This window comes from Antechinus flavipes, chromosome 5 (genome assembly GCF_016432865.1).
Source record: "Antechinus flavipes isolate AdamAnt ecotype Samford, QLD, Australia chromosome 5, AdamAnt_v2, whole genome shotgun sequence".
NCBI lineage: Eukaryota > Metazoa > Chordata > Mammalia > Dasyuromorphia > Dasyuridae > Antechinus > Antechinus flavipes.
The window spans coordinates 170,080,610-170,098,140 of NC_067402.1; the positions used below are offsets into that span (position 1 = coordinate 170,080,610).

The 17,531-nt window shown below is 36.8% G+C and overlaps 1 protein-coding gene across 2 annotated transcripts in view; it reads left to right on the forward strand.

The window, feature by feature from the left end:
* Nucleotides 1–17,531, forward strand: part of ITIH5 (inter-alpha-trypsin inhibitor heavy chain 5) — an 82,180-nt gene that overhangs the window by 53,829 nt on the left and 10,820 nt on the right. For both annotated transcript variants that reach the window (XM_052000161.1, XM_052000162.1), the window contains exons 9-12: nucleotides 2,170–2,479; nucleotides 7,742–8,304; nucleotides 10,194–10,247; nucleotides 16,570–16,686. In XM_052000161.1, the coding sequence (XP_051856121.1) occupies nucleotides 2,170–2,479; nucleotides 7,742–8,304; nucleotides 10,194–10,247; nucleotides 16,570–16,686 (1,044 nt within the window). The remainder of the gene's footprint in view (nucleotides 1–2,169; nucleotides 2,480–7,741; nucleotides 8,305–10,193; nucleotides 10,248–16,569; nucleotides 16,687–17,531) is intronic.

Consider the following 17,531-nt stretch of genomic DNA (forward strand, 5'->3'; position numbering starts at 1 on the left):
CCCTGGGTCCTCTTTTTTTCTCTCTCTATACTACTCCATTTGGTGATCTTATTAGTTCCCATGGATTTAATTATCATTTCTTAGGCTAATGATTTTCAGATCTGCTTATCCTGCCCTAATCTTTCTATTGACCTCGGTCTTCACAACTTCAAATTTATTTCTGACATCTCCAACTGGATGGGACTTAAGGAGAGAGAACAGATTTTGAAACTGCCATTTTGGGGAACGAGCCAAGAAACCAATAACAGCTGAATAAGATTGCCAGACTTCAGTGAGGTGATGCACCATATTGTGCTCAATGTCAGATTTCATGTAGGGTTCAGTTGAATACCATACATTTATAGCAACTAAAATTCAGAGAAATTTCTCCAAGAATTCTCTCCTGGGAGTAAGTGTTATAGTGGTAGGGGTTATCCAAGTTGAGGTCAGGAATAGAAGAATGAAAGGACTGAGAGGTGGATGCCTCAGATAAGATTTGAGAAGTCTGATTTCATTCATTGCATTTGTTACTTTAGTATCTAGTATGGCACCTGGAACACAGGAGACACTTAATAAATATTTATTGACTAATCAATTAACATATCCCAGATCTTGCAAAAATAGATTTTGTCTTTCAGTTTTTTACTTTTCTTCATCTCCTCTTTTACATACACACACAAATAGTATAAATCATTAATATTGGCCTTTATAAAATAATCAGATTTTTGCAAAATGGAATGTTAAGTGACTAAATTGTGATGTTAGTGGTTTGGCTTCAGTACCTCCAGTTTCTCTGTTGTATTTTCTTTATAGTGCACCCCTAGGTAATTCTTCCCTTTCATCTCAAGCAGTTAGTTTCTATCAAAATCAGCCTTCAGGAAAGATCATAAAATTCATTTATACTAGAGTGTAAAAGATAGATGACCATCCAAAATATTACCTCTGCCAGAGAGATCTGCATCGTTATGAATATGAAAGCTAAAGGAATAAAACTTTTGGTAGAACTTCAGGCAACTATAAATAGGTTGAGTATGTTTTAGGACATGAGAATCTTCTGTATACCCCTGAAACTTAGGTACACCAAACATGATAGCTTTTTTTGGCTAAACATTGTCAAACTTCAATCATTAATTCATGGATGATTCACTTTTTGGACTTCATATGGTATGATTTTTATTCCATTCTGCCATTCAACTCACAATTAAATTCTCTGCCCCATCATCAACTGGCCGTTACTTAAAGCAGTGCATTTTGACCTTTATTGGAGGTCCCATAGAGCTTTTGTTTATATGGGTTGATGAATATTTATCATATTAAAAATTTAAATGGAAAAAATTTAAAACATTTATTAACTTAAAATAACAATGAAACTCATTCTATACAAACATTCATAACATTTTGTGAAAAATAATCATATTTTCCAGCACAAGAAGATTTAATGAGAAGAGGGGCTTTGTTTTGTGGTTTTTTTTGTTGTTTGTAAATAATGTTGGGCTTAATAGAAGACAGCTGGGTTCTCATTGAATGCTTCTGCATTCAATCTGTTGCAATTTGTTGTTTTGGTTGAAGTATATGAAGAAAAACTGGCCTTATACAGATATATAATTGGGAAGGGGAGGAGTAGGCAAATAATATTTCATAATATTATGAAAATTGTTTTTACCTCAAAGCTCATCGAAAGGGTATCAGGGCACTCCAGGAATCTGTGGGTAAACTATAGTTTGAGAAACATTGGCTTAAGGAATGAAAACTCATTGATATTAGCCTAAGGAAAACACAAATATGTAGCTTCTATCACATAGTGTATTCTAAATGAAGTAAAATTGATTTGAAGATTAACCACTTTTAAAAATTATTTGTCGATGTCACTTTTCTCCCTTCCCCACCATTAGTGAGGATAATTAAAAATTAATGAGGGATGTAATTAAGGTCCTAAGATCACGGACCTAGATCTAGAAGGGATTCCAAAGGCCATCCAGTAACTACTCTCTCATTTTACAGATGAATAACTAAGGCTCAGATTAAGTCACTAAGTGACTTGCTCAATAGATGTATCAGAAGCAGGATTCAAGCTTCTCCGATCTCAGAGGATCTTTCCATAGTAAATCACCAATATCTCCATAAAATAACTTTATTAGAAAAGCTAAGCCAAAGGCTTGGCTGATAACATTTTAATGAATGCATTCACAGGTACAGACATCAACGGGGCTCTGCAGAAAGGCATCGAACTGCTTAATGACCACATAGCTGACAATGACATTGACTCCAGAAGCGTGTCTCTAATTGTCTTCCTGACGGATGGGAAAGCCACGGTGGGAGAGACCCAGTCAAGTAAGATCCTCATCAACACGAAAGAAGCCGCCAGAGGTCGAGTCTGCATCTTCACCATAGGCATTGGGAATGATGTCGACTTCAAATTGCTAGAGAAGCTGTCGCTGGAGAACTGTGGTATGACGCGTCGGGTGCAGGAGGAGGATAATGCAAAGGAGCAGCTGATCGGGTCAGTTAACTCCTGGGAGAGGAGGGGCAGAATGTCAGGCTTTGGGGATGTGGAGTGCAAAAGCAAGGGAGGAGGTGATGGGAGCTGGATATCATGAGCAGCGAGTAAGCCGGAGAAAAGCCAAAGTATAAAGACTTAGGAGAACTTTAGATTTGCTGCGGGAGGTGATCGTCTCAGAGACATGGGCAGGCAGCAAGTAATTTGTTACTTTTCATACTGGTGGGTTATAGAGAATATTTGAAGTTTTTCTTTCTTTTATATTTGGGGCAAAAGGGAGAAAAACAATAAAAGCTACCCAATTGGGGAAAAAAAAGGTGGTAATGGAGGGAATAAGATCATATTAATTAAGGGCGTGACAGAGAACATATATTTTGTATTATTATTGTATTATATTGTATTATAGTATTTTGACTCCCAGCTCATCAGGGCTTGCTGTTATTGTTCAGTCATATCTGACTCTTTATGACCCTGGGAACCACACTGTCCGTGGAGTTTTCTTGGCAACGATACTAGAGTAATTTGCCATTTTCTTCTCCAGTGGATTAAGGCAAACAAAGATTAAGCCCAGAGTCATACAGCGAGTAAGTGTCTGAGGCTGGATTTGAATTTAGGTCATCTTGATTTCAGGCCCAGTGCTCTATTCTCTGAGTCATTTAGCTGCCCTCCTGGTACTTGTAAGCAAAGGGGAAATCTAGATATATTTATAACTGCTCAATTGATTGGTATCTTAAGTGTTCTAGTTTTGTCAATTTGAAGAAAAATTCCTAGTGGCATGCTATAAGTCTCTGATCTGGGTTTTTCCTTTTTGAAGCTTTTTATCAGTGCTTGGAAGAAGAAATAGGAAGCATGCTTATACGTTTATATATTAAAAACCGTGAGAACTAGTTAATATTTTGAAAGACAGGCCTAGGATAAAAATATCTTGACCAACTGAAATAATGAGTTTAAATTAAGAAGATGACATTGAAAAGAGATGCTTGTAAAATTCTGAAAAAAAAACTAATTATGTAGGATCAGAGGAATCTAGCTTTTCAGTGCTTTGTATGAAAATTTTCACAAATATAGATAATTTGTACTTAATCAGTAATTTTCCTTTATGGCCCATTAGCTTGAGATATATCTTATATTGCATTCCTAAGGTCATCATTGATCTGAAATTTTGTCTCTGTACATGTGCTTGTAGTTTCTATTACACATCCTTTTCTTGAGCAAAAACAAACAAGAAACCCTCCAAAACCACAGAACCAAAACTATTTATGTGAAAAAAACAGCTGGGATTTCTAGTTTACTCCAAACTGTGCAATGATTGATAATATTTACTTTAAAAATTACATAGCTTTCAAATTAAGGGAACTAATAGTTTTCCTATAAAAGAAGGAAGGAGAAAAGAAAAGAAGAGGGAAGAAGGGAGAAAATGTGAAAAGAAGAAAGGAAAGAAAGAAAGTTGGGAATCGGTCAATCAACAAACATAATTAAGTCTATGTTGTTGTTCAATCTTGTCAGACTCTGTGACCCCATTTTTTTCTTTTGCTTTTTTTTTTCTGGGAAAGATACTGAAGTGGTTTGTCATTTTCTTGAGCTCATTTTACAGATGAGAAAACTGAGGCAAACAGGGTTAAATGACTTGCCCAGGCTCACACAGCCAGTAAGTATCTGAGGCTGGATTTGAATTTAAGTTTTCCTGCTCCAGGTCTGATACCCTATCCACTATACTATCTAGTTGTCCTATATTAAGTATACATGATGTGCTAGGTATTGTACCAGGCTCTGAAGACAAAATTCAAATTCAAATTCAAAAATAAGAGAGTTGTTGCTTTCAATGAATTTACATTTTACTGGGTGAGGATATATATCCAGAGATATGCAAATACATGATGAATACAAAATAAATAAAAAGTGATTTAGGGTGCAGAACAGCTAGTAACCAGGGAATCAGGAAAGGCCTTTTGAGAAAGATGATCTTTGAATTGAGTCTTGAAGAAAAGCAAAGGTTATAAGAAAAAGGTGAAAAAGTACATGACAGGTATGATGGACAGACAGTCTGTGCAAGAAATAAAGTCTCACATACAGGTAACAGCAAGTAGACCACTTTGGCTGAAATGTAGAGAGAATGAGGGGGAATTGATGCATAAGCAGTCTGAAAAAATAATCTAAAGCCAGCTGAGGAAGAGCTTCCCAAAATTGAGTAGTTTGTATTTCATCCTGAGGCAACGAAGCTTTTGGAGCAGGAAACATGGCAGAACTTTGTTTTAGGAATGTCAGCATGTTAGCTACATGGAGAATGGATTGGAAAGGAGAGAAAGAAAGAGAGAGAGAGACAGGGAGAGAAGGAGAGAGAGAGAGACAGAGAGAGAGAGACAGAGACAGAGAGAGAGAGAGAGAGAGAGAGAGAGAGAGAGAGAGAGAGAGAGAGAGAGAGAGAAGCGAAGCAAGAGCAATTAGGAGGCATTTTAATAGTCCAAAAAAAAAAGGTACTGAAGGTGTAAAGGATGGAGGAGGCTGTGTAAAGATAGAAGGGAATGAATGAGAGAGATGTTGGAAACAGAAAATGGACAAGACTTAATAATTGATTAGATATGGTAGGTGATGGAGAAGATAAAGAGTGAGGTTGAACACAACACTGAGAACATGAGTATCTAAAAGAATGGTGGTACTCTCAAGCTAAATAGGAAAGTTGGGAGGAAGGATCAGTTTAGGGGTATCCAGGTGGACATGTTCAGAATGCTGCTGTGGAGGCAGGATAAGAACTTAGGAAAAGGACCGAGGTCTGGATTTGTAGATCTGGCCATGATTTTCATAGAGATGATATTTGAATCCACAAGAGCAGATGAACTCACCAAAAGAGTGAGTGCTTTCTCCTTGATAACTATGGGTCTGGAAAGTTAGCAGGGCTGGTAATCTGGAGGATACTACTATTCTCAAGGATCTTGGATTCAGGGTTCTGGGCTAGCTTCATGGGGGTCTGAGGGTAAAGATAATGGTGGTATTTTGATTTGGCTGACACATGCTGCCTTACATCTCTCCCTCAGAATGCCTTGCTCCCATAATTCATTTGTTTTCCCTATTGGTGTCAGGTCAAGAAGGATCAGGATTGAGAAAAGGCCATCAAATATAGCAACAAAAAGAGATCCTTGGTGACCAGTAAGAAGGCGTTTCAGTTGAGTGTTGGGAATAGAAGCCAAATTTCTAGGGGTTGAGAAGTGAGTAGGAGGTAAAACAGTACAGTCATACAGTATAAACAGCTTTTTCAAGAAGTTTGTGAACAGGAGGAAAGATGTCAGCTGATGGGTTGAGAGAATGAGAGGGTCAAATGAAAGTTTGGCTTTTTGTTTTTATTTTTTTTTCTTAAGGAGGAAATCTGGACATGTTATATAGACAATAGCAAAGGAACCAATGAATTAGAGAGGCTTAAAATGAAAGGATGGTGGTGGTGAATGATGCTCTCATTTCCATGGCCAAGTTCCCTGAGGAGATAGGAAGAAATGGGAACAAAGGCACAAATAGGAGTTTTTTAAAATTGGCAAGGAAAAAAGAGACCTTATTATTCAAGACTGTCTGAATTTCTCTTATTAGCAATATGACCAAAGGAAACTGAGTCTTTCTGATTCCTGGTTTTCTTATCAGTAATATGGGGATGGCAATACTTGGACTACTGTTCAGGCAGAGTCTTAATGAACATTAGGATGGTGAAAAATGTTAGTGTGAGTGTTATAAGGGTCAAGTTTGTTGGAAAATCTGGAGTGAGTTCATAGGCATGAGTAAAAACAGTCTCCAGTATAAGGAGATTTTTCTCCTTAGAAAAATCTGCCAGCTGCCTTGAGACCTTGGCTACTTTGATAGAATTGGCTAATGAAAAGACAGAAATCTGGGTTATTTCTGTTCCCTTTTCCTCACAATAAAAGAAAAATATTCATTAAAGCATTTTTTCAATTTTCATTTTAAAAAGCTATGAACTTGACAAACATCAACATGAATATTTCTTTAGACAAAGAACAAAAGAGGAAGGTTATGGAACTGTGAATCTCTATATGGATTTTAAAGAATTTATATACTAAGTTTAACGTAGGAAGCAATACCCAGAGATGGTAGAGGTTTGCTTGTCTGTATCTCTTCAGAACTTCTTCTGCTCTCTTATATGCATTTTTACAAATATTTCATTGCCATTCTTTTCTTTCTTGTCTTTTTTTTGAAATCACTATTACTACTCTTCTTTTTCCCTCCCTAAAACCTTCCTACTAAAAATAACAGTCCTATCTTGTAACAAATAAATACAATTGAGCCAAAGAGATTCACACAGTGATCGTATCTGATACTATAAACTGCAGTTCTGTACCTGCATTTCATCATTTCTCTTCAAAGAGGTCAGAAACATGATTTATTGTAATTTTTCAGGAATGATAGTTGGTCACGGCATTGTCCTTAAGTCTTTTGAAGTTGTTTCTTTTAACAATGTTGTAAATAAATAAATAACATAATATAATATTGTATAAATTGTTGTCCTGATTCTGCTTACTTTCTTCTGCATCAGTTCATAGTCTTACACATGTTTCTTTAAATTGGCCCCTTTGGTCATTTCTTATGGAAAAGATGAGCATAATGGTAAGAGGATTGAAACACCATATGCTATAATAAATAGTTGAAGGAACTGAGCATTGCTTAGTCTGGAAAACCTATAGAGGACAGAGATCTGGTATACATACTGGCTTTTGATATATAAGCAATTATAATATAGAAGAAGCCTTGGAAATTGTGTGTCAGAACTAAAGTCAGTGGATAGATTTTAAAGGGAGGCAGATTTTGGTTCAAAAAGAGAAAGAACTTTCTAACAAATAGATTATTCCAACAGTGCAATAGTGGAACTGTACAACTCTCTGACAGTATAGGTATTTAAGTATGAACTGATTTGTAAGACACTTAGGAAGGGAAAGATCAATGAATTTTGGAGCCAGAGGACTTCCACTTAAAGCTTGCCTCTACGGTTTGTACCCTGTGAATAAATCACTTAACCATTTTTATCTTCATTTGTAAAATGGACATGGGTTTAAATGTCTCCTAAGTTTCCTTTTAACTCAACATTGGTAATTCTGTGATATTGCAGAGGACATTTATGGTGAATCAAGCAGAAAGTTAGACTAGGTAAAGTCTATGACCTTTTAACTGTAAGGTTTTATGATTTCCTTTGTATTTCATAGTTCTATTTTCTTGGTTGTGCTTGCTATCAAGGTCAGGATCTTAACTTCCATGTGTACTGTTCTATTTCAGGTTCTACGATGAGATCAGAACACCTCTACTCTCTGATATCCGAATTGATTATCCACCTGGCTCTGTTGAGCGTGTTACCCAAACTCTTTTTCCTAATTACTTCAATGGGTCTGAAATCATCATTGCTGGGAAGCTGGCTGACAGTCAGTTGGACAATCTACATGTGGAAGTCACGGCCAGCAATAGTAAGAAATTTGTGGTCTTGAAGACGGATGTTCCTGTTGCCTCCCACAGCACAGAGAATGATGTCACAGGGGTTTCCATTCCGAAGGACCAACATACTGACCAAAACTACATTGAGCGGCTCTGGAGTTACCTTACTATTAAGGAGCTGCTGACTTCTTGGCTGAAGAGTGATGATAAACAGGAGAAAGAACTTTTGATGGAAAGGGCTCGGGCTCTTGCAGTGAATTACCATTTCCTCACCCCTTTCACTTCCTTGAAGATGAAGGAGTTGACACCTGAGGCAACTCAAATGGCAGCAAAAGAAGTCTATGGCAGTTCTGCTGCAATGGGCCCAGAGACAGTTGTACAAAGCTTACATGGAAAGAATATCTCACCAGGTAAGGTGATCCCATGGCAATTTTTAGAAATTGTGTACTTAAAATTTTTGCTTTCTTTTTCAAGGCTGGAGTTATTTCTCTAAGAGCCTAGATTTCTTAGCTTAATATGTAGCTCAAGTTATCAAAAAAGGTATAACAGGGGAAACAACATGTAAACAACTATGTACAAGCTCCTCTGTCTCTTTGTCTCTATCTCTTTCTCCATTGTGGGAAGTGAGGGATAAAAAGACTGGAAAGACAGGAAAGGGGTCAGGTTTTAAAGGGTATAGAATGCCAGAGGACTTTACATGCGATCCTAAAGATAGCAGGGAGCCACTGAAGTTAAGTGAGTGAATTGGGGGAGAGGAACAGAGAGAAAATGGAAATTTTATATCTGTAATTAAGGAAAACTAAATTGTCAAGAAATAAAAGAGGTTTTAGAACAGAGCCTTGGGGTAGGATGTAAAGCTTTTGTCACTGATGTTATTATGCTTTGGTATCCATGGAATCAGATTGGGATTGAATAACAGATATATTTGAACTCTTTGTGTTAAAAAATCAAAAAGAGAATATTAAATGTCTACTTTGTGTTAGGTGAATACAAAGACAAAAGTAAACAGAACTAACCCTCTAGGATTATGTTGTGTCAGGGCAGACAAGTTATTAAAAACTATGTATTTAAAAATATATATGGCTAAGGCAAGAGATGATCAAAAGAGCCAAATCAAAGACCCCACCCAAATGGGGTTTGCTTATTTGTCTTAGTTATTTCTTCTGTCACCAAATTAACTGAACAACATAGACTCTGGAAGCTAAGTAAAAGATGATGACTGTAAGAAAGCAAAGGATGGAAGCTCCTTAGATGAAGTTGTACCAGCAAAACTAGAATAATTTGAAGAAAGATTTGAAGTAAGTTGTATAGAGAACATTATTTTGTGCCATTGAGGCCATGTGACAGATGCAGGGAAAACTACTTTTGTGAATGACATTGTTATTATAGCCCCATGACAGCAACCCAGATCTCAGTAGCTTCAAGAGGGATAAGGCTCAGATGCTATAATGTCCAGAGGACCAAAGACAGAAATGAGAAAATAAGCCACTTGATTTCTCTAAGGAATATTTTTGAAATAATATTTTCATGAGGTGTCAATTGGTGTATAAAATAATCTTCATTTTCTTAAAGCCATGATGATTTTGTTGAGTTTCCCTGGGGATTACAATTCACTGGCCCATGAATCATCAAAGAATTCATCTCAGTTGGATAATCCTTTTCCTTTATATTCAGTTTTCATTCAGCTAGCATCACATTGGCCTGGGACCATGTAAAAGAAAAAGTCCAAGAGAGTAAAAAAAAAAATAATGCTATTTAAGGGGATACTTGAGGGGTCAAAAGAGTTTGGATAACATAAAAGAAATTTTTTTAATTTAATTTCTGAGAATTACCACATATCTTTATGAGGTGAGATTCAATAAAAATATAATTACAAATTTTTATTAATCCAAAAAATGGAAAAAAAATTTATGAGGAAGATGTTAAGTTGTTCTTTTGTTGTACTTATTACTTTTGACATATCCTTTGTATCTATACTCTTACACATGTGTATATTTAGTTGATTATTATTAGATCATTCATAGATGGCAGAACATGTTTTTCTAATATGTGCATAATTCACAGAAATAAAAAATGCTGTATAGAATAATCCAATAATGAAAGTTAAGCATCTACATTTCAAATGTTGATGTGTATCTTTTGAGGCAGAATTCTTTGGGTAATTTTTTTAGACTTTCATGTGTGTCAAATGTACATGAAAATCAACTCATGATCTCCACATCCTACTTTTCCTCCTCCTGCCCCTACTCTCTTATTTTATATATCTTAACAGTGACTGTTCCATTTTTCTCCTTTCTAGAGCCTGATTTCAAGAAACAGTACAACCCAAGAATTAAAATCTCCAAAACATCAGGTACAGAAAAACAATATAATGGATATGTTGAGGTAAAAGACTTTTTTCCCTTGGTTAGATCTAACTGAAGGTGAGTAATTAGTTAAGTGTTAAAGCTCTTCCAAATATTTTTCTATAGTGTAGGAGAGCAGGAATCTCCTTCACCTAGCCAAGGCCAACAATTGTGAAACAAATGCCAAAGAACCATCATTATGTCACTGAGCTGAAGCTTGGGAGATAACAGAGTAGATGAAGAAGTTGTAGGAACAAGACCGGACTCAAGAATGGATTGATAATGGGGGCATTTCAATAATTATTCTAGCATTAAAAGCTAAATTGTTTTAAACTCTTAAACTAGGCACAATTCCAGCCTCCAGTCTTAGTGATAGCTCTGAAATGAGCTTTACATATCTTTAGCCTCAGAGGGGAAGCTTATATCAAAATGTTTAAAAAAAAAATAAAATAAAACCTCTCTTTTGCAAACTTCCCAAGTTTACAAGAAAAACCAGATGGAATGACAACAGAAAGCCTAAGTTGTTGCTTTTTCCCTAAAAGTTAGTCTTTGGCTCCTAAATCTCTGTTACTGCTTTCCTGATAATACTATCCATTGAGCAGTTCATAAGACTAAATGAAGTTCTTTAAGTGAGACAGGGGGTGGGGTAAAACAGATAGTACTCAGCTTCCAACTGACATAATCTAATTCCTTTGAGCACACACATGCTTTATTAGATGGTGTATGAAACTTAATGATCTGCAGATTTCTTCATCTGGAGTAAATAGCATCATTTCCTACAAAGTATTTAGGGGAATTTGGGTAGAATGTTTTATAAATAAGTAGAACATCTTTTGCTATCTAACTCATATCATTTTACCCAAGAAAAGCAGAAACATAAGTGGGAGCTTTCTCACCCCTAAGCTTTTGGTTTCACTACATATAAAACACATAAAACTCTGTGTGTGTGTGTGTGTGTGTGTGTGTGTGTGGAGAAAGAGAGAAGAAGGAAGGGAAGGAGGAAGGGAAAGAGGGAAGAAGTGTGTGAGAGAGAGAGAGAGAGAGAGAGAGAAACTTTTTTCTAGAGAATTCAGAGTCAAGGACAGTATATTTTGCCAGATTCTCCCAATGCATTTTTTAAATAATATTGGTAAGATTCTGCATGTAGGGTAATGAAAAATCAAGTCCATTAGTCAATAAGCATTTATTAATATGCTAGCTACTATGCTAAATGCTTGGTATTTTATTGATAGCTTAAAATAATAGACCCAGTTCTCAAGTTTACATTCTTATAGGGGAGACAACATATGTAAATATGAGTTTATAAAGGGATAGGGTAGATGGAAGTGACAAGGAGAGTCACTAGCAGCTGACAATTGGGAGAGTGTGACAGGGTAGGGTGGGGAAGTGTCCCTCGAGCTTTCCTAAAGAAGACGGTGTGTGGGCTGAGTCTGGAAGGAAGCCAGTGATTTAGGAGTGGAACATGAGGAGCGAGAGCTTTCCAGGCATGAGGGACAGCCACAGAGATAGAAGTTGTAGTGGGAGGTGAGTATGAGGGTGCAACGGTCTATAGTCTAGGAAAACCACTGTGGAGGATAGACTGGAGTGGGGAGAGGCTTGGGACAGGGAGATCAATCAACAGCCTAATACAGGAGGGAGGTGATGATGGCCAGAACTAAAAGGGGGCATGTGAGGGAGAGAAGGGAATCTATGTAAGAGATGTTTGGAGACAGAAGTGACAAGATTTGGTGATTAATCAGGCATTTGGTGAGTGAGAGGAAAGAGCTGAGGAGGATACTAACTTGGAGATCCCAGAGCAGGGGTCCTCAAACTTTTTAAATAGGGGGCCAGTTCACTGTCCCTCAGACTGCTGGAGGGGCGGACTATAGTAAAAACAAAAACTTTGTTTTCTGGGCCTTTAAATAAAGAAACTTCATAGCCCTGAGTGAGGGGGCTAAACATCCTCAGCTGCTGCATCTGGCCTGTGGGCCATAGTTTGAGGACCCCTGTTAGAGAATAGGAGAATGATAGTGTCTTCAACAATAATAGGGAAATTCAGGAGAGGTTCAAGTTGGGGAAAAGATCGTATTTTGGCCGTGTTAAGTTTGAGATGTCTATGACCCGTGTAATTTGAAATGTTGTTAGTCTGAAGTCAGAAAAAGGATTAGAGTTTGATATCTAGATCTGGGAATTATTTGCACAGAGATAAAAATCAGTGGGAGCCAAATGAGAAAGTATAGAGATTAAAGAGAAGAGGAAGGGGAAAGATGTTTAGGGAATAACTACACTTTCCAGGCAGAACATGAATGAAGACAGAGCTAGGAGACTGAGAAGGAGGAATCAGACAGATAGTAAGAGAAACAGGAAAGACCAGTGTTGAGAAAACCCAGAGATGAGAGAGTATCCTAAAGGAGAAGGTGATCAGCAATGTCAGAGGAAGCAGAGTGGTGAAGAAGGAAGTAATGTGAGAAAAGGTCATTAGATTTGGTAATTAAGAGATCAATGGTAATTTTGGAGAGGGCAACCCAGTTGAATAATGAAATTGGAAGTGATTGCAAAGGGTTTAGAGGAGAGTAAATAGTAAATGTATCTTTTTAGTTTTGTTGAGGAAAAAGGGAGATATGAAATGATAGCTAACATAAAAAGTAGGATGAAGTGAAGGGTTATTTTTAAGGAAAGAGGAGACAAAAGCTTGCTTATAGGAAAAGGGAAGGAGGCAAGAGATAGGGAGAAATTGAAATTAGGAAGAGAGGATGGAGAAAATAGTGGAGGAAATCTGCTGGATATGATGGAATGAGATGTGATCAAGAGAGCATGTAGAGGAGTTGGCTTGATAAAGAGTAGAATCACCAATTCATCAAAGTCTGGAGTGATGGAGGTAGTGGTGATTGGTGTCAGGTGATTATGAGATAAGAAGGGAAAAGAGGTAGCTCATGGGATACAGTCTCAGAGTTTTGGGGGGTGAATTATGAAGTATAACTAAGAGGTTGGGGGAGAGTGTTGCGGGAGGTTTGAGAAGAGTAGATTTGAAGCAGCTGCTCTGATGAGTAGATAGAGAATCAATTAAGGAGGAGGAGAGAGTTGCCTTGCTGCAGTGAGGATCCCATAAATATTATATGACATAAATTTGTAGAGGAATCCAGTTTTGAGAGTTCTTGCAGTTCCCTTCAGCAGCTTGTGCTTATAAATGATGGAGGTAGATGGTGGCTATTGTATCTAGTGCTGGTGTTTGGTAAGACATGATTGTAACAAGATAAGGGGTCAGGGACTTGAGAGTAGAAGATAACAGCACAGGCTAGTTCACTAAGGAAAGAGTACTCATTAGCTTCAGAAACTGGAGCCATTAAAAGAATGGCTTCACCACTGTTTGATGTGACTGTTAATACTCTGTATCTATATTCTAATCCATAAAATAATATGCTTTAAGATTTCTCCTAGAACTAATATTCTGTGACTTTTTGGGTTAGTGTGCATACACACAGATTCTCTTGGACAATGATTAACCCCAAAGTCAGGAAGATAGATTCCTCCTCTCCCCACTGCCGATGACCCAAAAGGGAAAGGTGTTTAGGCTCACGTTATTCAGCTAATAAGTAACTATTTAGGAGAAATAAGTGAACATTGGTATTTGGTATAGATCTCAGGAAAAAATATTGGACTGTAAGACAAGAGACTTATGTATAGAATAAGAACTCAATACTAAAAGGACTTATTTGACCTTGTATACGAGAATATAGAGGGACTTATTGCAAAATTTAGATGTAAATTAAAGAAAGTAGGGAAAACGATTAGACTGAATAGATATAAGCTAAATAACATGTCTTATGAATGTGAAATGGAAGTGAAGATTATAATAAAAGATAAAATTTGGTAGTAAATTATTAAATCTGGTAGATAATATACCCAAAGAATTATGGACAATGATTCATAAATTTATGCAGAAGACAGCAACACAAAATCTCCCAATAAAAAGAAAAGCAAAAAAAGCAAAATGTCTAACTGAAGCTGAAGAAAGAAGGAAAAGAAAAAGAAAGGAGAAAGAGACATATATACCCAACTGAATGGGAATTCCAGAGAATAGTAATGAGAGAGGTTTTTTTAAATGAGCAGTGCAAAGAAATAGAAGAAAAGAAATAGAGTGGAAAAATCAAGGGATCTCTTCAAGAAAATTAAATATGTGTTTTTTTTCCATTTTGATCTGATTCTTCTTATGTAGCATGATGAATATGGAAATATGTTTAGAAGAATTGTACTTGTTTAACCTATATCAGATTGTTAGCTGTCTTGGGAAGAAAAGAGATAGGAGAGGAGAAAAATTTGGAAAACAAGGTTTTGTAATGTGAATGTCAAAAACTATCTTTGCATATATTTTGAAAAATAAAATACTATCAAAAATAGCGATATCAAGGGAATATTTCATGCAAAAATGGATGTGATAAAAGAAACTTAACAGAAGCAGAAGAGATTAAAAAGAAGTGAATGCAAAAAGAACTATGCAAAAAGATCTTAACATCATTGTTAATCACAAGTGATGTGATTACTGATCTAGAGACAGACATCCTGAAGAATGAAATAAAGTAGGCTTTGGGAAGTATTGTTAACAATAAATCTAGTGAAAGTGGTGGAATTCTGGCTGAGCTATTTAAAATTCTAAAAGATGATACTGTTAAAGTGCTTCACTCAGTGTGCCGGAAAATTTAGAAAACTCAACAGTGACCACTGGATTGGAATAGATCAGTTTACATCCTGATCCTAAGAACAATGCAAAGGAATGTTCAAATTACTAAGCAACTGTACTCATTTCATACATGGGCAAGGTTATGCTCAAGATTCTGCAAGCTAGGCTTGGTCCATGGGGTCATGAAAGACGTGAACAACTCATCAACAGCCACAACAATAACAACAAGGACAAAAGGATGTGATTGAAAAGCAGTATGATGTAGTGGACAGAGTGTTGGTCCTGGTAGCCAAGACGACCTGGATGCCAGTTGTATCCTTGATACAGATCTGGACAAGTCACTTAGCCTCTTAGTGACCACTGACAATTCTTTCCATTAGTGTAGGTATTGGATGATATTGGTAAAGGTAGTTTTCTCATTGACAGTTTCCTTTGCCAATTAAATTGTGGTTCTGGTTCAAAATAAAATAACTCACTTTAAGGTTTATAAAGAGGTTTACCTACATTATCTCATTTAATCCTCAAAATAATCCTATGAGAGAGTTACTGTTTTACCAGTAAGAAAACTGAAGCAGGGAAAGGTTGAGTTGTCTGGTCACATAGCTAGTAAGAGTCTAGAGCAGGATCTGAACTTAGGACTTTCTAATTCCAAATCCAGTATTCTATCCAGCAAGCCTCTTAGATGCATATTTGACACTTCTTCATGTTTCAGGGTTTATAAAGCACTCTCATGCTAGCATTTATATAACACTTTAAAATTTGCAAAGTGTTTTACAATTCTCATTTACTCTTCATAACAACTCTGGGAGATAGTATATCATTATCCCCATTTTACAAAAAAAAAGGAAACTAAGGTAGATAGCATCTAAGTGACTTGCCCACCATCATTAGCAAGTATTTAAAAAAAAAAGACCACAGAGGTTAAAAGTCAGAAAGCTAGTATGGGGAGAACTAGGATTCAAACTCATGTCTCCTAATTCCAAGTCCAATAGAAAAAAGCAAATATTTAGAGCTGGAAAGAACCTCCAGCCATTTAATCTAAACTACATTATTTTACAAATAAAGAAACTGAGATTTAGGAAAATTGAGAATTGTACTTATTTTAGCTTGCTTTCCCCCCCAAAGTTACATAGGCAATAAGTGACAAGGGTAGGATTTGATCCTACTTCAGAAGTTAGTTGGGATGGCGCAAGGATAGCTATTCACTAGCATTTTAAAAATCAAACAATGTATATTAATGTCAATTTTAACCTACACTGTCTTTCTCCACCTTCATCTCCCTATGATTATCAGAAGTGAAATCAGAAAGAAAATTTTAAAAATTATTGAAAAAGAAGAAGCAGTTAGCTAAATGACTCAGGGGATAGAATGAATCTGGAGTCAGAAGACCTAAGTCCAATTTGACCTGAGACACTACCTATGTGACACTGGGCAAGTCACAAACTCGGTTTGCCTTAATCCATTGGAGAAATAAATGGCAAACCGCTCTAGTATCTTTGCCAAGAAAACTCTGTGGACAATATGGGTCACAAACTCGTCAAGATTGGACATGACTGAACAACTGAAAAAGAAGCAATATATGGGGACCTCCCTACTAACATCCCACAGCCTTCTCTTATACAGTCAGTCTCTACATTGGGCTTAAGTTTTCTTCTCTTTTCTTATTCTGTTAGCGGACGGAGACCCTCATTTTGTGGTGGACTTCCCCTTGAGCAAGCTCACTGTTTGTTTTAACATCGATGGGAATCCTGGAGACATTCTCAGACTTGTATCTGATCACATGGACTCTGGTAAGCTCCATCCTGGCTTGTTGAATTAAATGAAAGAGAGGGTGGAGAGGTTTCTGTACTCCATCATCACTGATGGGATCCAGATATCTATCCCCTGCCTATCCCCTGCCATTTTCAGAGAACAAGAAGTGAAAGACCTGGGATTTCATCCCCAATTACATTTTTCTCTATGTGAATTCAGCACAAGCCATATAATTTCACTGCTTGATGTCTTATTTCTTTGAAAAAATAATTTCTTTTCTTAAAAACTTGTATTAATGCCTAATATATGCAAGGCACTAACCCTTACAAAGGGGAAAAATGTACTGGTTTCTGCCATCAAAGACCTTACATTCAGTGCTCTGAATAAAACATTAACACAAATACATAAAGACAGATAATTTGAGAAAGGAGAGAATATCGGGAAAGATGGTTTCATGGAGGAGGTAGCACTTGAAGTGATGCCTGAATTGTCATCCCCCAGAGTGGCTAAGAAGATACTTTGGAACAGGAGGATTAATTAGAGAGAGCGAGTCTCTATTATATGGCATTAACCTTTAATGGCATATTCCTTTTAGCCAGGGAGAACAATCCATTTCAGTACATATTGTTTCATTAGACATTAAGATAGCATGTATGCATGTTTAACATATTTTGGACTAGTTGCCATTGAGGGGAGGGCATGAGGGAGGGAGGAGGAAAATTGGAACACAAGGTTTTTCTTTTCTTTTTTTTTTTTAATAGCTTTTTATTTACAGGTTATATGTATGGATAATTTTACAGCATTGACAATTGCCAAACCTTTTGTTCCAATTTTTCCCCTCCTTCCCACATCCTCTCCCCCTGATGGCAGGATGACCAATACA